Source organism: Chiloscyllium plagiosum, chromosome 23 (assembly GCF_004010195.1).
Source record: "Chiloscyllium plagiosum isolate BGI_BamShark_2017 chromosome 23, ASM401019v2, whole genome shotgun sequence".
Classification (NCBI taxonomy): Eukaryota; Metazoa; Chordata; class Chondrichthyes; order Orectolobiformes; family Hemiscylliidae; genus Chiloscyllium; species Chiloscyllium plagiosum.
In genome coordinates, this window is record NC_057732.1 from 33521362 (window position 1) to 33547393 (window position 26032).

The following is a 26032-nucleotide window of genomic DNA, read 5'->3' on the forward strand; positions in this document are numbered from 1 at the left end:
GCAACAGTAGGAACCCTTCGAATTTAATTTGCTTTAATATTTACAATCAAGATCATTGAATAGCTACAGGATCCCTGATTCAGAATGGAATAAACTTGAAGGATTTCTACTGTTAATTTGTAGACAATGACCTCCACAGCCTGTAACTGCTCATCTCTACACTGAATAATATCAGAATTGAGCATAGTCTTATGTCCTATCATGGTTAGGTGATCTCCCAGCAATGGATTTGAAGTATATTTGAATAGTCAAATACCTATGGAATCTCATAGCAAAATTAACCAAGTGGGAAACAAAAACAAATGTGTGAATAGCTCTGTGACTTCTTATGGTAGCCTTTGGTGAATAGAAAATAGAATTGAGGCAGGGACGGACAGCCTCCTTGCTTTGTCAGTTATTAGCTGTTCTGAGGAAGAACTAACTAATAGGATTGCTTTTGGATGTGAACATTGGACTAAATTAGTTAACTTTGGAATTTGAAAATTGGCATTGAGATTATGACTCTTCCTTACACTGAAGTGTCTGTCCAGAATATATGCTCAAAATTCAAATTAAATATTGCCAGCAAGAGAAGCATGTGATAAAGAGATTAACAAAGTGGAGTTATTGCTGTGTTCACCTACTTAAAATAGTTCCCATTAAATAATCCCTCAAACTGATGTATGGATAGAATGTAATACCTACTTAAAAGCAGAGAAGGAAGAAGAGAGAGCGAGAGACTGTTTTTAATGATTTGAAGGATCAATAAGCAGAAGATACAGGTTTGAACTAATTGGCAAAAGAGTCAGGCATAATGGGAACTTCTTATGTAAAATGTGGTTAGGATTTGCACTGCCAAATGATGTTGTTAAAACAGATTATTTGGTAGCCTTTAAAAGGGAATCAAAAAATTACAAGAAACAGAAAGGCAGTGAAGGGATATCGGGAAAGAGCAAGGGAATAGGACAAACCGGACTGCTTTTTTAAAAAGCCAGTGATGGCTTACTGTAACGAATATGTATTGTCCAAGTCTAAATCTATTAGACATGATTTAAAGATAAACTGTGCTTGCATTTGAATCACAAAAGGAGCATGTTCTTTGGAGAAATGATTTTCTTTTCATTTTTAAAAGGGAAGAAAACATGAATCATCTGAATCAGTTGCTCATTTTTAAGCAAGCAAGATAATTGTATTGGGCTTCAATCAAGACTGGAGATTTATTATTTTGAGGAAGAGAATTAAACTTTTTTTTATTTTTGTTTCATTTGGAGAAAAAAACTATTTAATACAGAATGAGAATTTTTCCTAAGACCTACCAACAATATTTTCCATGAATCTTTCAATTGTGCAAAGTGATTGCATATAGCTGAGAAAATGGTGAATCGACAGAGGGCAAGTTACGTCAATATCTTTGATCTTGTATACTCAAACAATAATTGTCGTCCATTCATTACATACTTTTGCATTTTTGATTTGAAAATCTTTTGAAAGTGAATTAAACTGCAAATCAGTAGTAGTCTGATGTGCATGTGTGGGAGATCGCGAACTGAATGATATTACAAACTTACAGCTAATTTGGGTGAGGGTCAGAACAGTATTATTTAGACTGCTTGATGACCTCCGTACTTCGCATATTTTACCCATTCATAGCTGCAGCTCCTGCATGGCCACTTGCAATACACCCACACTGGCATATCGTTCTACAAATTAAATAATGCTCTGTTTATACTTCTTATGCTTTTCAATGGTTGGACAGAGGTCAAAGCAGCAGGTAAGATATATTTCATTCCACTGAAAAGAAATGTCAACCATTATATACAGCTTGCCAAAGTGAAGATTATTCTCTGAAGCTGTAAATTAAGAGCACTACGTTATATGGTTGACCAATTTTTTAAAATGTTCTAGAAATTACCATATAAATAATCAAAACTTTACAGATAAACTTGTTAAAAGATGGCTGTTGACTGAATTTGTAATTGATTGCATTACAGAAACCTCAGTGTATTGCCCATTACAGAGAAACCTTGATTATCTGAAGGACATGGGCGGGGAGTATTTTGTTCAGTTAATCGAATGCCGGATGACATAGTTAGCCAAGCAGCAGGACCTTGCAATCTTGTTTGGATAATCCGAAATTCGGTTAATTGAATGCTGGATAATCAAAGTTCCTCTGTATTATGGTTTGATCTAATGTTACTTAGAAACGTCTGTCCTAAGGTTTGTTGGCCTGACTTAAATGTAATGTTTGGTTGCTAAGGTATGGCTCCTGTTTGTCATAAGGAAGGTAATATGACACTAATTTGAAAACTGCTGAACTGAACTTGCTAAATGTTTGCTGCGTTGTTGAGTTAAATTACAATCTATTATTAAGGAACGCAAAGCCAGTTCTATGCTTCAATATGAGTGACCAGTATCTTCAACCACATTGTACTTAGTAATTTTCTTAACGGTTTTCTTCTGAATTGTGAGTTGAAAATCTAACCCTCTTTATCTCAAATGAATTCCAATAAAAAGATTAAATTGATAGTTTAAATCGCCTTTTATCTTTAAATGGAAAAAGAACATTGGCTTAAACTGAGTATAAATGGTCAGGTTTTTAATGACGATAGGTTAGTAAATTTTAACCTCCAATTTTTTTGTTGCATATAAAAGCTTTAGAAAATTGTATGGAGTCCCATGTTCAAATATAGTTTGTACTTAAAACTACGCGTATTAAAACTGATTTTTTTTTAGAAAACAAGAATGTTATAGCAATTTATTGTGTTAATTTAAATTACACAGAAGCTCTTTTGGTGATAACAAATTCCCTCAAGCAATGAGATGAAGGACATTCCTTTGTTTGTGTTAGTGATTGAGGAAGGAATTTTATGCCCGAAGGAAAAACACTTGCAGCACTGAAATGGGGAGCTGAAGCGTCGCTTTAACACCTCTTGCAAAGAATGATACTTCTGACAATACAACATTCACTGGAGTGTCAGCTGACATTGTGGAGTGGGATTTGAATCAATTATGTTCTGACTCCAAGATATAGTCAACTGACTTAAGAGGGGATAGCATGACAAAGAAACTGGCATCATACGTCTTTAATTTATATAGCATCTTTATGTAGCAAAATGTTCAAGAACAGTGATTCAGACAAAGTTCTGATGAACTGTAGGACGTTTCATCATTAAGTGGTTTGTTCTGGTAAAAATATGCTAGTGAGTATGAACAAACAGTGTGAACAATTCTTGTTAAACAAAATTGAAATCTTATATGCCATGACATATTATAACTTTCCATTTATTCGCACACATTAGTTATTTAAGATTTAATACTGCAGTAAGTACTTTTTACAATTTATTTTCTATTCATTTGGAAATCTTTTTGAAGTGATATATAGATTTAAGAATTTTAATGATAGCTCTCATGAAAGATACAGACAAATTTTACTTCAGTCCTTCTTACTAACTATAAGACTGAGTAGAAGGAGAAGAATAGGAGGAAAACATTTAAAGGGTAATAAAAGCAGGGGTGCTTGTCTGTTAATTTGATGTATCAAAAAGCTGGCTCAAGCTCAATGAACTGAATGCACTCTTTCCATTGCTGTACTTTAATTCCCTGACAGATGTGCAGCGCTATGGATTTATCATTTTCATAGGAAACTAGAACAGATCATAGTATAATAAATTCTCTTTAAATCCAGTGGCTGCTTATCGTGGATATTTTTAGTTATAGATCGCAAATTGAATTTGAGAAATTAATCAGGTTCTGTTTTTCTTCTTTATGCACTAATTATTGTTTTTAAATTGACATGCACTCTATTCATGGAGGAAGTTTTGGCTGAAGGGAAGAAGATTTGTTGTAACATCTTTTTTGCTTACTGAATTGTTTTATTTTCAAAGATCCCAGAAAGCATTCGTGGCCCAAAAACAGGGGGACCTACTGCCACTTTGTGCTCTATAAAGAAAACAAGGACACAATGGATGCAATTAATGTATTGTCTAAATTTCTAAGGTATGTTTACATCTCTTTTACACCAAATGTTACTATGTATTACAGAAAGATATGACTGTTCTAGTTTACAGTTTATCTAAATAAAGATCAATTAAATACACGCACATTGATACACATTGGTGGATCATTATTTTATATTGGGGAGTTGCATCAAGTTGCATTATTTTGAGGTCACACAGAATATGTACAATAGGAATGTGAGGGAGGAATGTGAAATATGATGGATGGGGAAAAGATTTAAGCTGTGGACTGGAAGCAGATAAAGACTGGAGGGAAAGGAGAGGAGGAGGCAACTGGTGTTGATGCTCTGGCAATGTGTTTATGTGGTACACCTGCAGGCAGTATGATAAGTTTGACTATTTTGGAAAGCCTTTCCAAGGCTACCATGGAAAGTTCAGTAAAATGCATTGGTTAAGTAATTATTTTGATAACGTGCAACTTCAGCGTTTGATTGCAAGCACTGTAAATAATCTGAGCTGGGAATGTGTTGCTGGAAAAGCGCAGCAGGTCAGGCAGCATCCAGGGAACAGGAGAATCAACGTTTCGGGCATAAGCCCTTCTTCAACTCCTGAAGAAGGGCTTATGCCCGAAACGTTTATTCTCCTGTTCCCTGGATGCTGCCTGACCTGCTGCGCTTTTCCAGCAACACATTTCCAGCTCTGATCTCCAGCATCTGCAGACCTCACTTTCTCCTCTGTAACTAATCTGATCAATTTTGGAGTTTTTAAAATCACTCGTGGGTTGTGGGGGCTTTGCAAACTGGGCCGGCAGTTATTGCCCATCTCTAGTTTTCCTTGGATACAACTGAATAGCTTTCTAGGCCATTTCAGAAAATAGCTAAGAGTGAGCCCCATTTCTGTGGAGTCACATGTAAGCCAGATCAGGTAAGGACAACAGCCTCTTTATCTAAAGGACACTAGTGAATGAGATCGGTTTTTATGACAATCGACAGTGATTTCATGGTCATCTTTAGACTTGTAAATCCAATTTTTTTTATTTAATTCAAATTCTGCTATCTGCTGTGATGTTGAACCCAGGACCCCAGAACAATACCTAAGTTCTTAGATTATTAGGCCATTATCTTCCCTTGAAATGCTCCTTTAGTTGTTGAAATAACTCGTCAGTTCATTCTCTTGCTGTTTTTTCAATGGGTCATTGCCTAACTTGATTACCATTTCTAACTGCAGTGCTGCTTACGTAGATTTCTGCAACATTATGGAGTCATGTTTAGAAGTTATGAACTAATTCTTTTCCATGTTTTGTTGTCTCTCAGTTCTACTGTATTTAACTCAAGCTCAAACCTCAACTGTTGGCTTTCAGACCAGAATTATGCATTTACGAGGCTTGGCACCTTTTTCAAAATATATTGTATGCTTTTAAGTGTTCATGTTTATCTATCTAAAGTATTTTTCTGTTTAATGTTTCTGCAGAGTAAAACCAAATATATTTTCTTACATGGGAACCAAAGATAAGAGAGCTATAACAGTACAAGAAATTGCAGTTGTAAAGTAAGTATTGCCAAACAAGTGGTGTGTACTCACTGAATCATTTTTCTGATATATTCTTCACCCTTTCTGGACTGTCAAGGCAGTAGAGAGAAGAATTTACAGACCCACAAATAGTGAACCAAACTTTGATGTGGCAGAAATTATGATTTTACATAGAATGATCAAGTGATATATGACAATGCTGACCCTTTTAACAAAATTATGTTTTCCTTAGTTTTTTTCAAGAGGGTTCGTAAAGGCAGAGATGCCGATTTGTCTGATATTGGTTACTTTGAACAACGGCAGGGAAGTGGCCAGTTCTCCCCGTTCAGAATATAAAAGTTTGGTTTAGTTTTAGCAAAAAGTCAGAAAATTGCTGGGGACTCAGAGAAGCAGCTACAGTGAAAAGAGGTGCCATGTTTCAACAAAGGTCTTGCTTGAACTTTGTCTCTGAAAACACCTGCCTGTAAGAACTTGTGTTTGAATTTACCTTTTGCCAAGGGGTGTGTTTATGGGATGTTGCAGGGATTGGAACAGCTTCACTAAGTTGCGATATTGTGTCGGTTGGGTTATCAAATAAGTTAAGATTTTCTAAATTCTGTTTTTTTTTGTTCGTATTTCATCCGTAATGTTTAAATAAATTGTGTTTTTTATAAGCTGAGTGGTTTGACCAGCTGCATCATTCCTGGAATATCCACCCTACATTTGCCTCAAAGAAAATATAAAGTTAGGATCTGGGCTAACTTCTTAAAAATGTTTTGAGGGAGTCTGGCCTGGTCCATAACAAGTCTAGCAGCATATCTGATTAGATACGCACTTGTAACAAGCTGTTTTGTCCAAACCTTGAAAGTGTTTGCTTTTTAGAAATTTTCCATGGTATAGTTACACTTTATTCTAGGTATTGCAATTAAATTGGACTGATTCTTTTTGAAATATTTAATGTATGACCTTTTGAGCTGCCAGTGCTGGTTGCATCAGGCCATTTTGTTGCCTTCAACAGCTATGTTTAAATTCTATTAATGGGATCAGGGACCACAACCATTGATTCATGCTAACAGCACCTATAATTGTTTTCAGCACCTTGCATTGTTGATTCCAACTTACACTGGTGGATTACATACAATCATATAAATATAGAAAATAGGAGCAGGAGTAGGCCTTTTAGCCCTTCAAGCATGCTCCATGTTTCAATATGATCATGGCTGATCATCCAACTTACTTCCCTGCTTTCTCCCCATACCCTTTGATGCCTTTAACGTGAAGAATTATATGATACTCCTTGAAAGCTTTTGGCCTCAATCACTAAACCTTCACAGACCTACCATTCTGTGGGTGAAGAAATTTACTCCTCATTGGTTACTAGCCAAGGGAATAAAATGTTTCATTGAGGAGGTCAGTTGTGTGAATTAATGCGTCTTCATTTTAGATACTTGTTCAAGTCCACATTTGTGACCTGCATATTTTCAAACTGATGTCATTTCAATTATATGGAAATCACAAGTTTTATAGCCTGAACTTTGTTTTAGGAGGTATCATGTAGTCTGACAAGAATGAATTAATTTCCAATGTCATGCAAATGTGATATGCTTGAATTTCTTCACAGAATCACAGCAGAGAGACTTTCTCATCTTAACAAATGTTTAATGAACTTCAAGCTAGGGAATTTCAGTTATAAAAAATATCCCCTGAAGTTGGGTGAGTTGCAAGGAAATCATTTTACAGTTGTTCTGAGGTAAGGGTCTTAAGGAATAAGAAAAATCTATTTAATTTGTAATTTGTACGTTAATGTTTGTTATATTCTTGAAAAATGAACTGTGTATCATGGAAACCATTCCCATTTCAAATGTTATGCATGTTAATAGTTAATCTCTTATAGATTGCTTCACTTTTTATTCCCTTTATTGTCACATCGCTTTATTCTACAAATAAAGATCTGGCTATGAATTATTCACATGATTGTGGTACAGATTAGCAGCAGAGAAACAAGGAAACTTAAATAGAAAGCTGGGTGTAAATAGGATAGGAAAATACTACAATCCATTTGGCTGATACCAGAAACTAATGCTTTTTAATTACTCACTCCCACAAGACCTCAACTGATTCCTTATTAAATGTTTCCAAAATAACTGCATTCTCTGGCAGTTGCTTCCATATATTCATTACCATTTGTGTAAAATAGTTGTCATGGAACTTAGCACTAAATTTGTTTGGAATCCAAATTTATGAGATTTCTTTGTCTTATAATTAATATCACATCAAGTGACACAAAATTTTAAACTGTCTGTCCAGACCAGATTTTTGTAGTGCCTTTGATTTTGGAATGTTCCTGAGCATTTATACAATTGATGTACATTATTCCCCTGTAGAGTCCATTATCTCATGCTACTCAGCTACCCTGGCTAGACTTCAATTTGCTTTCCCTTTTCTGTACCAACTCTGCTCTGAATATCCTTCTATTCAAAATTTTAATTCTGTAATCCTTGCTGTGTAACATGACCAGAATTCTACTGTGTCCTAGATGTGACCATTCCTGTAGATTCGTTAGACTCGTTACCAGCTTCTGGAATTTGCTCAATTTGCTCGGCTTTCTTTACTATGTCTTCACATTGCACTATTAGTTTATGTGAATAATCCATCATTTCTTATGTGAATAATCCATCCTGTGTTCTGCCGTAAGGCCTACACATTCACTTCATTGCATTCCCTGTTTTACTTCTCTTCCCTAATCTTATTACATTTATTTACGATAAATGTCATTTCTGACATTACTCAGTTAATCCAGAGTGCTTCATAGTTGGTTTGGTTTATGAATTTCTTGACCCCTTCCACTCTATTAGTAGAAACTTGTTCCAAACTCTATGTATGGCATCTGAAAAGTGTATTACATTTGCTGTCTTTTAATAGCACTATTTATTCAATTTTCTTCAGCGTATTGCTTTAAAATCTACCATTGTAAAGTTGAATGTATCTATTAGACATTTTTATTTCCATGGTAAGCCTAACATTAAGCTATTGTATTATTCTCACTTTTGTAAGATAATTACTCTTACCCACTTTATTACATCCTGGTTTTCTTAATACTTTTCTCAATAGTGCTCCCATTCACATCACTTTCTTGGCTAGTGACTTCTAGTAATTGTCCAATATTGTCTCTCAACAATCATATTGTTGTTGCTTTGATTGCCATCTGTTTGAGGAGTTGGAGTTATCTGGAGCGGAGTTCTCAATGGCATTTCTAATCAATAACTATGAATGAAACAGGTTAGCTCTCTGTAGAAATATTACTTGGTGTTTATTGTATTGGTGTTTCACGAGAGAACCTTTTCGGCACCTAAATTTAAACAAAATGGAACTGCGAAGGGGAGAGCAGACAACATGATCTCTTCCTGAACAGTATGAGAAAGACAATTAAACATAATTTATGTGAGTACATTGCTAATATCCTTCTCATTGCACCCTGGACACATTCCCCTGTTTAATAATGATTCCACTAATTGGAAACATCGTATTTCAAAGGCTAATGCTCTGGATATAACAGCATAGGTTCACTTATGCTGCTTCCAGGCAACATTTAAAGCTAAATGTTGTCTCAAAACTTATGAGTTCTGCAAGTCTGCTTCATTATAATGACTTGTTCTAAGTTGTGCAATATGCCACCTACCTGTGTTGAAGTTCAAAAAATAGGATATATCTTGTTAACTTGTCACGAGATGATGGTAATGTAGTTTCGCCTTGCTGCCTACTTTTGTGACAGTTGTCAGGTGGAGATCTCCCTTTATATGGCTATTTGTCAGATCCATCTCAAACTTCTCTCATGGAGCCAGTGCTGCATTTATGTATATCTCTGAGAGCATTAAATTACGAAAGAGAAAATTCACTGAGTTTAGATTAAATTACGATTGCAAATGAAATTACATTACCATTTAAATAGAATGATCGATAACAATGTATGGATATCCACTTTAAACCCACAAATAATCTTGTATCAAAGTTCTTATTATTTTTGTACAGTATTCAGATAGGCGTAGTTTCGCTATAGTCAAGATTAGGGTGGTGCTGGAAATGCACAGCAGGTCAGGCAGCATCCGAGGAGCAGAAGAATCAATGTTTTGGGCAGGAGCCCTTTATCAGGAATGAGCATTCCTGATGAAGGGCTCCTACCCGAAACATAGATTTTCCTGCTCCTTGGATGCTGCCTGACCTGCTGTGCATTTCCAGCACCACTCTAATCTTGACTCTAATCTCCAGCATCTGTAGTCCTCACTTTCGCATAGTTTCACTATAATCTTATTAACTTTATTTATTAGCTACAAGTTAAAACTACAACCCTGAAGGCAGAAAATAAAAATGTCACGCTGTAAGTCTGTCTTAATTGGAAATATAAAATGTGTCATTGTTCATGTTTTTCTGCAGGTATGGTTGCTTATCTCACACTTGCATACAATGGCATTTCAGAAGTCTGAAAGTTGAACTTTATTAATGAGGAGTCAAAAAGCACAGTCAGCATTAGGCTTTGTTTATTTGGCAGCAAAAACAGCTGAGTAATGTATTAAATTGTGAATAAACAGTTAAAGGACAAAGTGAAGCATTAAGATTTGTTTAGAACTGGTATATTTTGGTTTTAGCATGATTTACCTCTCTGTACAAAATCAAATTTTACCCATTAATCTTTGCAACTTGACATGGACAACTTTAATAGTTATATTGATTTTATTTGTAATTTATTAGGAATATCACTGGATCAAGTGAACAGGTAGAGCAAGCAATGACTTCACTGAGGGATGTTGGATTTATAAACTATTATGGAATGCAGAGATTTGGAACAACAGCAGTTCCTACTTATCAAGTAGGAAAGTAAGTTAAATCTTCCTTTTCTTAAATACTGTAGAAATGGTGCTATATAGCACACTGCTCTGAAATATAGCAGAGGTTAATTATAGAGTCATAGAGATGTACAGCATGGAAACAGACCCTTTGGTCCAATCCGTCCATGCCGACCAGATATCCCAACCCAATCTAGTCCCACCTGCCAGCACCCGGCCCATATCCCTCCAAACCCTTCTATTCGTATACCCATCCAAATGCCTCTTAAATGTTGCAATTGTACCAGCCTCCACCACATCCTCTGGCAGCTCATTCCATACACGTACCACCCTCTGCGTGAAAACGTTGCCCCTTAGGTCTCTATTATATCTTTCCCCCTCACCCTAAACGTATGCTCTCTAGTTCTGGACTCCCCGACTTTGTCTATTTATCCTATCCATGCCCCTCATAAAAATTAAGGATAACTGCTTTATGATAAACTTTTCAGACTGACAAGTATGTAATAGCCTATGGGATCCAAGGCAAAGTTGAATATTGGAACCAAAATTGGCTAAGAGTAGGAAGCAGAGGGTGAAGATGAAGGGTTATTTCTATGAGTGGAAGTCTCTATCTAGCGGAGCTCCACAGGGCTCATTGCTAGGGCCCTTGCTTTTTACGGTGTCTATTAACAATTTGGATTTAAGTGTAGAGGTTATGCGTAAGAGTAATTTTGTAGATGACTTGAATATTGGTGAAGTGGTAGTGAAGATGACTACAGGGACTATCAATAAATCGGTCAAATGAGTAGAACAGTGACAAATGGAATTTAACCTCAAAATAATGCACTTGTGGAGGGCTAACAAGTGATTACACTACTAATGGTAGTTCCCTGGAAAGTACTGGAGATCAAAAAAACCTTGATGTGCATGTCCACAGAATCCTGACGATAGCAGGTAGTGTAAATAAGGTGGTTAAGAAGGTATTTGGGTTACTTACCTTTAGTAGCTGAGGCATAGAATGCAAGAGCAAGAAGGATTTGCTTGAACTATATTAAATACTGGCTTGGGCATAACTGGGGTACTATGTGTGGCTCTGGTTACCACAATATAAGAATAATGTGATTGCAGTAGAGGGCATTTACCACAACGCTGTCTGGGCTGAAGAGCCTGAGCTGTGTGGAAAGAATTGTTAGGCTTTAAAGTTTCCAGAGCAAGTAATAGTACAAAGAGTATGGAAAGGGCCAGGTATCTAATTACAGGCAGAGCAAAAAAAAGGAGACGACTATGAGAAGAGGGTCACTGCAGGACTGAGGGTGTTAAATGCCTGCAATATACAAAACAAGGTAAATGAGCTTATAGTGCAGATTGAAATTGGTGGGTACGATGTTGTGGGCTTCACAGAGACATGGCTGCAAAGGGATTAGAGCTGGGAATTAAGTATCCAAGGATAGGTGTTCTATCGAAGGAGGGAGTGGAGTTGCTTCGTTAGTAAGAGTTATGGAAGTTGTGTACAGGCCACCTAGCAATTGTCAGGACATGGGGTGGAAAATAAATTAGGAGATAGAAAATGCATTTTTGAAAGACACTATTACAATAATTATGGGGATTTCAATATGCAGGTGGACTGGGAAAGTCAGGTTGATAGCAGATCCCAGAAAAGGAATTCGTGAAATGTCTATGAGATGTTTTCTTTTGGAGTAGCTTGTGGTGGAACTCAGTAGGGAATGGGTCATTCTGGATTTGGTGATGTGTAATGAGGTAGACTTAATTAAGGAGCTAAAGGGAGAGGTGAGTTTCAGTGTTTTTCACCCTGAGGGTTGTGGGAGTCTGGAACAGAGTGCCTGATAAGGTGGTTCAATCAGAATCTCTCATAATATTTGAAGCAGTACTTAGATATTCACTTGCAATGCTACAGCCTCCAAGGCTATGGGTCAAAACTGCAAAGTTTAATTTGTGTCGTCAGACTAGTGTGAATACAGTGGACCAAACAGCCTTTGCTTGTACTTATTTATCTAAAGAACTATGATGGCACAGAAACTGTCAATGTTTATAGGTTTCAGATAGTACTTTCCCTGTTCCCATTCAAAATAATGATGATTCACAATTAAACATACCAAACTCTCATCCTGAATGACTGTCATATGCTTTAAATGAGCATGTTTTTGAAGCAGTTCTGCCCATAATAGCCAAAAATAAAGGTGAACAAAAATAGTTTGCATTTATTTAGCAATTATGTGCTGTTATGGCATCTCAAAATGCCAACTTAAACTTCTGAAGTGTAGCTAGAAGTAGCAGCCAAGGTGTGACCAGTAAGGTTTTACAAAACACAGTAAAATGAATGACCAGAGAATTTATTTTAGTGATAATGGTGTGGAATATGCTCAACTGAATAATTAGGTAAGACCTAATTCCAAAAATGCCACTTCTGGTAATTTAGCATTAACTTCATTGCAGTATTGAAAGATAGGATCAAGCTAGATCGTAATCACATCTCTGGTGGACTGCTTGAGCTGCTGACTGAGGTGCGAAGGCAAAATCAGTCATGTTAGATCTTAATCTTTGTTTGAACCTAAAATGTTAATGAACGAAAGTAACTTTTTCATCTTTGTTTATATTTAATATAGCAGCAAATATTATAGATTTATTTAATGAACCTTTGCCTTATCAATATTAAATCACTCTGAAATCTTAATTAATGATAATGCTGCCAAAATATTCCCCTTTGCATGAAACTAGTTTCATACTGAAATGTTATATTTCACATTATAATTGAGAAACTAAACCTGATGAGCATATGCCAATTTAATTTTCCCTTCTTTGCTATAGCACCTCCACCCATTTTTCTCCCCTTATCTTCTACCTTTTCTTCAACACATCTTCTGTTTCCACCCTATTCCTCAAATAATTAAACGTAAACACTGTTCAGGATGAAGAGTCACCTAATATCCTTAAGACACTTTATAAGCCACTATTCTGTTTCTCTGACCAGTTCTGATGAGAGGTTGCTAACTCCCTTCATACACTGCTTTTCAAAGATAATGACAAGCTCTAATCCCTGTTGATTTGATTATTAATAACAACAGCAAGAATGATGTTCATCATCGAATTGCAGAGTAGTTTTGCACTGTATCAAAACTTTGATCACCAGTGTGTATTAATAACATTACATTAAAAATGCCATCAAAATTATGATGAAGCTTATCACATTCATTGTTTATGTGCTAATGCCTTAGGAGCCTCTGGTGAGGGCAGATTTATAGATATAGAATCCCGACAGTGTGGAAACAGGCCCGTAGGCCCAACAAGTCCACACCGACCAACCGAAGATTAACCCACCCAGACCCATTCCCCTACATTTACCCTGACTGATGCATCTAACCTACACAGTCCTGAACACTATGGCCAATTTAGCATTGCCAATTCACCTAACCTGCACATCTTTGGATTGTGGGAGAAAACTGGAGCACCCAGAAGAAACCCACGCACATATGGGGAGAATGTGCAAACTCCACGCAGACATTCGCCTGAGGCTGGAATCGAATGTGGATCCCTGGTGCTGTGAGGCAATAGTGCTAACCATTGAGCCAGTGTGCCATCTATACCTTCCCCATTCAAAAGTTTTGAATAGTGTCTACTTCATGCATTTGCATGTTTCATATTGAGCTTGTCCATTTCAGTCCAAATTCCTTTTTCATGATGTGATAAACATTAATTCATGCCAGTAACCTCTCTGGCATTGAAATTACCTATTACAAAAATGAAATTACCTTCCTTCAGGTTTTAATCATTGTTGGAGATAGTTTTAAATTTAAAACTATTTTTTAAACTTGCTGTCTGTCTCTCTTTTTTTCCTCTTCCTATACTCAATTTAACATTGAATTCAGCACTCTAAGTTGCACTTCTTTCTTCTGTTTCTGCATTGTTCACTTTACAATCCATCCATCTATTTGTTTACTGAGATGAACAGTTGTTTGTTCTGTTTTCACTGTAGATTGTGTAGAGGTCACCTCTTCTGTATCGTCATGCAGTGCAAAGTTTTGTCAGCCTTAAATGGGCAGGGGCGCCTTAAGAGGCCTTTATTCGCAATGTTTGAATTTGTGTTCTTGAGCTTTACTCCTGCAAAACCAAAACTCAGGATTCTCGGAGCTGCTGTGCCTCACTTATGTACGTCAACAGCCTCAATTGTATGGTCTAATTGTCACCTCAGAATTTGCCTAAATACTTGTGTTCACCAGTATTTTTAGGGTATTGTTCTTTGTTATCAGTATATTTTTCTCTAAAACCACATTACAGTACTGAACCTCTTTTAAATCATCCATGCAGCTAATTAACAACTCGTTAGACAATAGATAATAGGTGCAGGAGTAGGCCATTCAGCCCTTTGAGCCTGCACCGCCATTCAATATAATCATGGCTGATCATTCCTCCAGAGTGTCCAATCGTTTCATAATCTTATATGTCTCAATCAGATCCCCTCTCAGTCTTCGAAACTCAAGGGTATACAAGCCTAGTCGCTTCAGTCTTTCAGTGTAAGGTAATGCTGCCATTCCAGGAATTGACCTCGTGAACACTCCCTCAATAGCCATAATGTCTTTTCTCAAATTTGGAGACCAGAACTGCACACAGTACTCTAGGTGTGGTCTCACCAGGGCCCTGTACAGTTTGCTTCTATACTCAATTCCTCTTGTTATGAAGGCCAGCATGCTATTAGCCTTCTTCACTACCTGCTGTACCTGCATGCTTGCCTTCATTGACTGGTGTACAAGAACACCCAGATCTCTCTGTACTGCCCCTTTACATAAATTGATTCCATTGAGGTAGTAGTCTGCCTTCCATTTCTTGCTACCGAAGTGGATAACCATACATTTATCCACATTAAACTGCATCTGCCCACTCACCTAACTTGTCCAGGTCACCCTGTAACTCAATTATAGGAATGACTGAAATAAGCTGGCTGAATTCTCCATGAAGCTTTTCACATGTTAAGACTTGTGTTTATCATTCTGTTATCCAATGGACAGCCAAATGTCTCACCTGTGTTAGTTTTGAAGAAATCAGGAGAGTGATCTAAATTGGTATCAATTTATGAAGACTGGTGTAGAATCTAATTTGGTTCCGTCACTGAGATTGCATGAGTTGTATGTTTTCAGACGACTTTTACTTCTTATGTAGACATAGTAACTCCACACATTTGCAGTTGCATTCTACATTGTTTGTGTTGATTCAGGGCCTTTTATTCTGTTCTGTTTGAATTCCTATTCCATTTAAAAAAAACACTGGTGGCACCATCAATCATTATTATTGATTTTATTGCACTTGTAACATCCTTCATTACTGTGAGAATTGGGTGGGGGAAAGAAACTGATTTACATGTTTAAATTACACAAAATTACAATTATTAATTCAAAATATGTTGTTCCGTTTCTCTTACATTTGCCATTATTTTCAGGCAGATGACGACCTGTTCTGTGTTTTGTTGGACATGTGTTTTGATTGTCATAACTGGTTGTATTGTTTAGAGCAATTCTGCATAACAAATGGAGTGAAGTTGTGGATCTAATCCTAAAACCTCGACCTGGAGGTAGGAATTGTTACATATATATCCAGTAATACCAAATATCTTCTTAATAAAGAAAATTTCTGCATTTGTTTTGTAAAGTTCATAAAATGTTTCAAAGTAACTGCTGGCTTGCTTTAGCAGAGAGAGGTTATCTTGTGAAATGTAGAGAAGAATGGGCTAAAACCAAGGATCCTGAGGCTGCACTGAAAAAGCTTCCAGTGAAAAGGTGTGTAGAAGGACAGTTACTGCGAGGGCTGGCAAAATATGGAATGAAGAACATTGCATCAGCATTTGGCATGGTAAGTTGATTCATACTTGAAAGCAACATGACCACCATTGGTTGTGCTAGTTTCTCTGCTGTAAATTTTATGTAGTCCTAGTCACCCACTTAAATTCAAAGAATTATTTTGCTGTGTTTAAATAGGATTGATATAAATTTAATTTTTATCCAGGTTCTGAAGGAATAGTCATGATCTGTTGTGTTCTTAATGTAATTGTTGAAAGCTTCTCTTCACTTGCAGTGAAAACAACCTAGGAAAATTAAGCCTGTGAACATGAAGAGATTGTATATATTCATTATTAATAACTTTAGGTATCAATTTAAATTGAATCTACTCAAAAACTTGAAGTAAAGCATTTTGTCTTTTGAAATTCTTTGGCTATCTAGGTTTTGAATGCTTGGGATTTGAAAAAGTCATTTAGATTTACCATTTCTTTATTTTCAGATTCCAAGAAACAATCGACTTATGTACATTCACAGTTATCAGAGCTATGTGTGGAATAAAATAGTGAGCAAAAGGATTGAAGAATATGGACTTAAAGCTGTGCCAGGAGATTTGGTACTGAAAGGAGGTAAATTGAATATTCCTTTTTGGTTGGATTTGTACTATAACCTATCAAACTTAACCATGTACCTGTATAAAATTAACAATTAGAGACTGAATAACAATACTCACTGTATAATTTGTACTGTAAGGTTAGTGATGAAGTACTGAGTGTACAAATAATCTTGATGTGCACAGAATACCATCGAATCAGTTAATTGTTATAAGATAGTGAACACAGCATCACAGAATTTAATGCTTTAGCACAAGCTGAACACATTAATCTGGGACTAGAGTTGCACTTAGGCTAGAGAGGGTAAAGTCAGCTGGTTTCCTGCTTAAAGGGCTCAGAATCCTAGAATCCCTGCAGTGCAGAAATAGGCCATTCAGCCCATTGAGTCTGCACTGACTCTCCAAAGAGCATCCCACCAAGACCCACCCTATCCCATAACCCCACATTTATCATGTCTACTCAACCTAGCCTGCACATCCCTTGACACTACGGAGCAATTTAATATGACCAATTCACCTAACCTGCAAATCTTCGGACTGCGGGAGGGAACTGGAGCACAATCCAAAACCCACCTAGACACGGGGAGAATGTGCAAGCTTCACACAGTCACGCAAGGCTGGAATTGAATTTGCATCTCTGGCATTGTGAGGCAGCAGTGCTAACCAATGTGCCACTGTGCTGCCCTATTAATGCATCAATTTAAGCTCATAAGCCAGCTTTGGCAGCTTTTATACTGGATCTCATACAAGATTGATACATACTGCATGAATATGTGAATTCCAAGCACTCAAGTTACCTCCTGTATTGTGTTGCTTCTTTCAATCTGGTAGATTCAGGAATCACATTCATCTAAAAATGTCAAAGCTTTATTCAAACAATGTGAACATGACATATAATATCAGTGAAAATTGTTTGCTACAAATGTTAATTTAAAATTATATTATAGAACATGCTTAGGACTGACGAAAGCTGTCTGTTTTGTTGATTTTCAGTGACAGCAGTTCCAATTGAGGACTCTGATGTGGAGAAACATACTATACATGACATAGTGATGCCCTTGCCTGGATTTGATGTTCTGTATCCAAAACATGAAAGTAAGTTATCAGCAGGTGCTTTATTCAGTTAACATGAATTTGTATAACATGCCAAGTGTTGAAGGAAGGTTGTATTTAGGGCAAACCCAATAATACAATATATTGAAGTACATGGATCTAACAAACCAGAATACACGTTCAGATGTTGATTTATTCTGAGTTTTTGGTCTTGAGTGTTCATCCTCAGTGGGAGGTGCTCTATATGGGAGTCGTCCCTTTCATCACCAGGGATTTGGCATGGAGGGTATTGCAGCAATGCTGTGCAATGGCATATAAAATGATTTATTGACTTCCAGGCTACCTGTACATTCTTTGAGAAGTCCATGTTTCATGTGTACTCTGGTTGTGCCAGATTGCAGCCCCTATTTCAGTATTTGAAAGGACTGTCTCAGAATTTGGGTTGCACTTCAACCCTTAACTCCTGATCTTTGGCCAACTCGTGCAGAGGAATTCAGACAAGTTGGAGGAACTCCTTAAGGGCTGTTCTTAGGCCTGAAAAATGTGACCATTTATATGTATAGACAACGGACATGGAGGGGGCACTTTTCCCTGATTGCCTGCTTCTTTTCTATTGTTATGTCAATGCCCAGGTGTCCCTAGGGAGTGAGCTTGAGTTGTCTACTAGTGTGCTTTGAGACTTTCTGCAACTGGTAAATCATTTGCACCCTCTCCAAAACCTCTATATTCTGCTCATAGGCAACCAAAACTGTGTACAATATTCTAAAAATGGCCTAGCTAAAGTTCTGTACAGCTGTAACATGACTTGTCAATGTTTATACTCTGTGCCCCAACCAATGAAGGCAAGCATGCCATATTCGTTTTTGACCACCTTATCCACTTGTATTTACTATTTTCAGGGAACTGTGGACCTGTATGCCTAGATTCCTCTGTAAACTAAGGGTTCTGCCATCTACTGTATACTTCCCTTCTGAATCAGATCTTCCAAAAATGTATCACTTTGCATTTGACCAGATTAAACTCTATCTGCCATTTCTCTAATCAAGTCTCCAGCGTATCTACAGAGGAACCTTGATTATCCGAATATCAGTTATCTGAAGGAGATCTTGAGGACCCGATAGAAACATTACATTAAAGGCATCTTTCCAACACATCACATATTTTGTATCCAAATGACTGACCTCCTGCCCTCTCTCTCCCCACACTTTCCCTGGAGTTCTGCACAGGCGTGTATCCTAAACATCACCCCCCCCTTCCCAGATAATCTCTCCAACATTGTCTTACAGAGGGCAAAGATGAAAGCTGTGCGCGCGGTGGGGGGTGTGTGCGGGGGCTCACATGCAGTAAACTGCTGCCTCGTCTCCTGAATGGGGAGCAGACTTAAAAAAAACTCCGAGCCCCAGAGGAAAGCCAATGAATCGATTATCCGATTGAAATAGTGCCTACCCATCTCGTTCGGTTAATCGAGGTTCCACTGTATATGCTGTTGGATCCTCCTCAATAACTGCAGCTTCCCAAACCTTGTGTCATCTGCATTCAGTTTAGCTTTGGATGACTGTGTGGAGTTTGCATGTTCTACCTGTGCCTATGTGGGTTTCCGCCGGTGCTTCAGTTTCCTCCTATAGTCCAAAGGTATGCAGGTTAGCTTGATCGGCCACTGCTACTCTCTGTCTATGACCAATCCAGTTGTATATCCATTTTACCAACTCACTGTGGATCCCATGTAACTTCACCTTTGTAAAACCTGCCATGAGGGACCTTGTCATTTTCCTTGCAAAAGTTTATTTAGACAACATCTTCTGCCCTGCCCTCATCAATCATCCTTGTCACTTTCTCAAAAAACTCAACCCAGTTTGTAAGACATGCCTTTCACTGCACAAAGCTATGCTGCCTATCCATATTTTTCCAAATGTGAGTAAATCCTACCATTAAGAATCTTCTCCTATAATTTCTCAGATTATCCCTGTTGCTCTTCTGAAAAGAAGGAGCAACATTGGTTAGTCTCAGTCCTCTGGGATATCTCCTGTGACTAAAGAGGATTCAGGGATTTTGTACAAGGCCACAGCAATTTCTCAATTGCCTCCCTCAGCATTCTGGGACAGATCCCATCAGGTCCTGGAGACTTATCTACCTTAATGCTTTTCAAAACACTCCACACCACCCCCTTTTCTCATATTGACATACCTCAGAATATCAACATACCCCTCCCAAGACTCATCATAAACCATGTCCTTCCTTGTGATTTAAAGTGTTCATTAAGGAGCTCAACCTCTTTCTCCAGCTTAATCCATAAATTCCCTCCTTTGTTCTTGAATGGAACTAACCCTCCCAAGCTACTCTCTTGCTCCTTATATGTATAACACCTTGGGACTTTCCTTAATCCTGTTTGCCAAAGGCATTTCATGTCCCCTTTTTGCCCTCCTAATTCCTTGTTTGAGTTTTTTTCTGCTATCTTTGTATTCTTTGAGGGCTCTGTCTGTCTTCAGTTTCCTAAACCTTTTGTAAACCTCCTTTTTCTCGTCATCCAGAATTCCTGAATCTTTATTTTTCATTTTCACACGAACATGCTGGTCCTGAACTCTAATCAATTTACCTTTAAAAGATTCCCACATGCCACATGTGGATTTACCACAAACAGCTAAATTTGTTATGTCAACTTCAAAAGAGTTTAGGAACCAGTTACCATCTGATTGGGGATTCAATCTGTAGATAAGAAAGGCAGTCTGCACTTGTGCTGTACTGAGTACTGTGTATTAGGGGTGGCACGGTGGCACAGTGGTTAGCACTGCTGCCTCACAGCGCCAGAGACCTGGGTTCAATTCCCGCCTCAGGCGACTGACTGTGTGGAGTTTGCACATTCTCCCCGTGTCTGCGTGGGTTTCCTCCGGGTGCTCCGGTTTCCTCCCACAGTCCAAAGATGTGCAGGTCAGGTGAATTGGCCATACTAAATTGCCCGTAGTGTTAGGTACGGGGTAAATGTAGGGGTATGACTTGGTTGCGCTTCGGCGGGTCGGTGTGGACTTGTTGGGCCGAAGGGCCTGTTTCCACACTGTAATCTAATCTAATGTAATCTAATCTAAAACCTACATTTAAGACAGACTGACTCCTACTTCTTGCTCAGCAGATGGATATTTACCAGATTAACATGTTTGGCAGTATGCACTACTGGACAATGCTGGCGAAGTTCTAAAAGTCAAAGAAAAACAAACTGAGTAGATTTCATTTTTTTTTTGTTAAATTCACTTGAGATCTTGTGTCAATATTGTGTCAATATTCTTCCAGCAAGAGTTTGATTATTGTGTTTTTCTAGAATTTTGATGGAACATTATTCAATGTTTTGTTTTAGAAATAGAAAAATTAATCAGTTAATCTTACAAAGTTGCTCTCAATACTGTTTATTGTCTGTCTGCATGCCATAGATTTAAAGTTAACTTTTAAAAATTCTCCAAAGAAATATTTACTACATCCTTGTTTTACTTTCACATTTGGGATTGTGTTCTTTTACAATGATTTCTGGCTTCTGAACATTTTTTGAATTTGCATTGTTCTATACAATAATTACTGATATTTACATAATATGGAACATTTATATAATACATAAATGGCTATTTATAATAATTGTTTGTGTCTGTGTTTGTTTATTTTAAGTTGGCAAGGCTTACGAAGAAATGATGGCTGCAGATGGCTTAGATATAAATAATATGAAACACAAGATTAGAGATTATTCCTTATCAGGAGCATACAGGAAGATCATTATTCGCCCTCAGAATGTCACTTGGTGAGTATTTATTTAAAAAGTACACAAATGCTGATTAGAGCTAGTATTTATTCAAGTATTAATGCTGATTCGTGTTAGTATTTATTCATTATGTTTAAGATGAATGATGTTGATATTCCCTTCTACATTAAACATAATCATCACATATGCATTTGACTTTGTACGTTTTGTGTGCCACTAAGTTTTTTGTGGCTTTGCCCTTGGTAAAACATAAATGGGTGATAAGAGTAAATAATTACAGGAAATAATTCTGACACAGTTAATAAATGTCTGCTATGTAAAAGACTGTGTATAAGTACTACTGCACATCTCTTATGGCTATATACATGGTGTCCCTGTAGCCTATGTAGCTAACCTTTTTAATTTAATGAGCTAGAAAAGGAAATGTATTTTCATGAAGAACTGCTGCTATTGACTTTGCTTAGATTGGATCACTTATATTCAAGAGTATCACTGGTTTCATATCCGAGCTATTAGTACAATCTGTGAGGGAAAATATCTATTATGTCCTAACCTGTCTTACACAAGATCTGGGGCCTTGAAGCAATTTTAAAGCAATGCCTTTCTAGTTACATTGGAACTGCACCTGGATGTTCCTCATAATTTGTGTCATTGGAAAGACTGATACAATTTGAACCTCTCCCTGAAACAGGAATGTTGGTGTTTTCATGTAAATAAACTTAATACCATTGTGACAGTGTAGGCATTGATATTACACTGCACAAGGAGCTCTTTTCTTTTATGATTGCTCCTATCTTCAGTTTTGCAAGTTAAGTTTTTAGGTGATTATTACTAATTTATTTTATAGATCACAGAATTATTTCCTAAAACTTATGTCTAATGTATTGCTGATGAGTCCTAATGCTTTCAGTTACACCTAACTGGCTATGTTCTTCCCGGAATGTCATTTTATTTTTCAACTTCTTAATTAAGTTGCTTGTTACTTGACACCTTGTTAAAACCTTTCTTAGGGTGTCAACTATAGAAATTAAGCTGTAGATTTCAGTTTAATGCCATCTATAAATTAGATTTGTATTTAAAAAAAAGACTATTACTCAATGACAACAAGCACTCAGTTCTTGGCAATATTTATTCCTCTGTAAACATCACAAACATATTTTCTATTTTTATCCTATCGTTTATGGAAGCCAGTTATATGCAAGCTTCCTACATTTTAATATTGACTTCACTGAAATAGGACTTAATTGATTTGAGACATCTTTTGGCTGTGAAAAGCATTATATATAAATGCAAACTTCTTTTTACAAATTTAAATTTGTAAATTTAAATTTAAATAAGTATCCCTCAACTTTATAATGAGGCGCATCTTTCTTGAATAGGATTTTGCGAAAAGATTTACCAAAGTATACAGATAGTACTGGATTCTCAGCACTTCTTCAGAAGGAAGCTGGACATATTCCTGAAAGCGATTTATTTTCTGTATAAAGGCAATGTGCAAGATTAGTAGAACATATGCAATACCACAATATATAGAAAGTTTGTTTGATTGCCATACAAAATTAAAGCACGGCGCAGCACAATAGATCAGTGGTTAGCACGACTGCCTCTCAGTGCCAGGGACCTGTGTTCACTTGCAGCCTTGGGTGACTGTCTGTGTCGAGTTTGCACATTCTCCCTGTGTCTGCATGGGTTTCCTCTCACAGTCCATAGGTACGCAGATTAGGTGGATTGGCTGTGCTGAATTGGCCAGTGTGCAGGAATGTGCAAGCTAGGTGGGTTAGCAATGGGAAAAGCAGGGTTACACGGATAGGGTAAAGGGGTGGATCTGGGTGGGACAGTTGGTGTGGGACAGGCTGAACATCCGCTTCCAAAATGTAGAGATTCTATGAGAAGTTTATCAGAATTTTCCCTCAATTTAAATTTGTAAAAAGAAGTTTGCATTTATATATAATGCTTTTCACAGCCAAAAGATGTCTCAAATCAATTAAGTCCTATTTCAGTGAAGTCAATATTAAAATGTAGGAAGCTTGCATATAACTGGCTTCCATAAACGATAGGATAAAAATAGAAAATATGTTTGTGATGTTTACAGAGGAATAAATATTGCCAAGAACTGAGTGCTTGTTGTCATTGAGTAATAGTCTTTTTTTTAAATACAAATCTAATTTATAGATGGCATTAAACTGAAATCTACAGCTTAATTTCTATAGTTGACACCCTAAGAAAGGTTTTAACAAGGTGTCAAGTAACAAGCAGCTTAATTAAGAAGCAGCTGTAACTGGATCCTCACTAAATAAAACTAACAAATCTTTCATCTTGGAAGTCATATATAACTTGCCAACCTAATGCATGTTTAGTACTCGAGTGCAAATTACAATAGTGTGCTGGAATTAGAACAAACAAATGAATTTATTGTCATGTATTTTACAGTGAAAAAGCAGAAAATAGTGAAAAGCTTCCACAGTTGCCATGATCAGACATCCTTTTGAATAAATTAAGAGTAATGTTTTCAAAAAGGTACAGTTTAAAGAGAGTCCTTAACCATTTCACCGTTGCCAGTGTGGGAAATATATCGAAACATAGAAGTTAAGAGCAGGAGTGGGCTATTCCACCCTTTGGGCCTGCTGTACCATTCAATGTGATCATGACTGATCAACTAACCCACTACCTGATTTCTGCTTCACACATACCATTTGATCTTTTTTTAGCCCTAAGAACTATATCTAATTCTTATAATATGCGTAACATCTATATAATATCTAAATCTAAGTATCAACGTTTCGGCCTCAACTGCTTTCTGTGGCACAGAATTTTACAGGCTCACCACTGTCCAGGTGAAGACATTTCTCCTATTGGTCCTAAATGGTCTACTCCGTATCCGTAGCCTGTGACTCCTTGGTCTACAGGAACATTCTTCCTGCATTTACCCTTGCCTGTGAGAATTTGGTAGATTTCTATGATAGTCCTTCACCCCCTTATTCTTCTAAACTTTACTGGATGTAGTACTACATGATCCAAAGGTCAATTCTGCCATCCCAGGAATCAGTCTGGTAAACCTTTGTGGCACTGTCTGCATTGCTAAAAAATCCTTCCTCAGATAAAGAAACCAAAACTCCACACAGTACTCTAACTGCATTCTCACCAGGATCCTGTGCAATTGCAGCAAGATATCCCTGCTCCTACTTGAATACTTCTGTTATGAAGGGCAACATACCACTTGCCATCTTCACCACCTGCTTTACTGCAAGCATACTTTCAGTGACTGATGTATAAGGACACGCAGGTTTCATTGCGCCATCCTCTTTCTCAATTTGTCACCATTTAGATAAGAATGTGCCTTCCTGTTTTAGACCAAAGTGGATAACCTCACATTTAACTTGTCCAAATCACACTGAAGTATCTCTGCTCACCACCTCCTCATAGTTCACCCTCCCCAGCTTTGTGTCAGCTGCAAACTTGGAGATATTAAATTTAGTTCCTTCATGTAAATCATCGATATATATATTACGAATAACTGAGGTCTAAGCACTGATCCCTGCAGTAACTCACAAGTAACTGCCTGCTATTTGTTTATTTCTATTTGCGACATGTCTGCCAGCCAGTTCTTTATCCATGTCTGTACGCTATTCCCAGTTCCATTAATACAGCAGGCACTTGGATAAGTTCAAGGCCATCATGCAGAGTTAACATTATTTTGTGAAGGGGACATCATGTTCGACCAATTTATTGGAGTTAATTGAGAAGGTAACTAGTGCTGTGGATAAAGAGGAACTGGTGGATATACTGTACTTGGATTTCTGGAAAGCACTTGATAAGGTACTACATCAAAGGTTATTGCAGAAAATGAAAGTTCCTGGCATAGGGGTGCATATGAACATGGTTATAAGGTTGGCTGGCTAACAAGGAGCAGAAAGTAGACATAAATGGATTTTTTCAGGTTGGCACAGTTTCACAAGTAGTTTGCCACAGGGATCAGTGCTGGGAGCTCAACTATTTGCAAGTTAAATAAATTACTTAGGTGAGGGGACAGAAGTTTTGTTTGCCAAATTTGCTGACAACACAAAGACAGTAAGGAAAATAAGCTAAGAGATCAAGAAGCTACAAAAAAAAAGTTTGTGTTTTGACAAACATCTCTCAAATGGACAAAAATGTGGGAAAATATGAAATTGTCAATTTTGGTAGGAAGAATAAAAAAGGAACATTTTATTAAATGGTGAGAGATTAGAGCTTTGAGATGCAGAGGGATCTGGGTGCCTGTGCATAAATTGCAAAAGATTAGTATGCAGGAACAGCAAGTAATTACGAAAGCTAAGAAAATTAATGAATTTATTGCAAGCGGAATTGAATGCAAATGTAGGGAAGTTATGTACAGTGCACTAGTCAAAAAACATCTGGAGTCAGTGCACAGTATTGGTCACCTTTAAGGAAAGATATAAATGTGTTGGAGGAGGAGCTTTACCAGTGTAATACCTGGAATGATAGACTTGTTTTACAGGGAAGGTTAACAGGTTGGGTGTGTATCCTGGAGTTTGGAGTTTAAGAAGTGACTGATTGATTGAAACACAAGATCCTGGGGGGCT

General features: G+C 37.3%; 1 protein-coding gene across 5 annotated transcripts in view; it reads left to right on the plus strand.

Moving 5' to 3' along the window:
• pus7 (pseudouridine synthase 7) overlaps nucleotides 1-26032 on the plus strand; it is a 59486-nt gene that overhangs the window by 29350 nt on the left and 4104 nt on the right. For 4 of the 5 annotated variants that reach the window (XM_043713874.1, XM_043713871.1, XM_043713873.1 and 1 more), the window contains exons 6-15: nucleotides 1736-1750; nucleotides 3864-3975; nucleotides 5406-5483; nucleotides 7066-7194; nucleotides 10191-10316; nucleotides 15784-15845; nucleotides 15963-16123; nucleotides 16550-16676; nucleotides 17654-17755; nucleotides 21362-21491. In XM_043713874.1, coding sequence (XP_043569809.1) covers nucleotides 1736-1750; nucleotides 3864-3975; nucleotides 5406-5483; nucleotides 7066-7194; nucleotides 10191-10316; nucleotides 15784-15845; nucleotides 15963-16123; nucleotides 16550-16676; nucleotides 17654-17755; nucleotides 21362-21491 — 1042 coding nt within the window. The remainder of the gene's footprint in view (nucleotides 1-1735; nucleotides 1751-3863; nucleotides 3976-5405; nucleotides 5484-7065; nucleotides 7195-10190; nucleotides 10317-15783; nucleotides 15846-15962; nucleotides 16124-16549; nucleotides 16677-17653; nucleotides 17756-21361; nucleotides 21492-26032) is intronic. The other variant, XM_043713870.1, reaches the window with a different exon arrangement.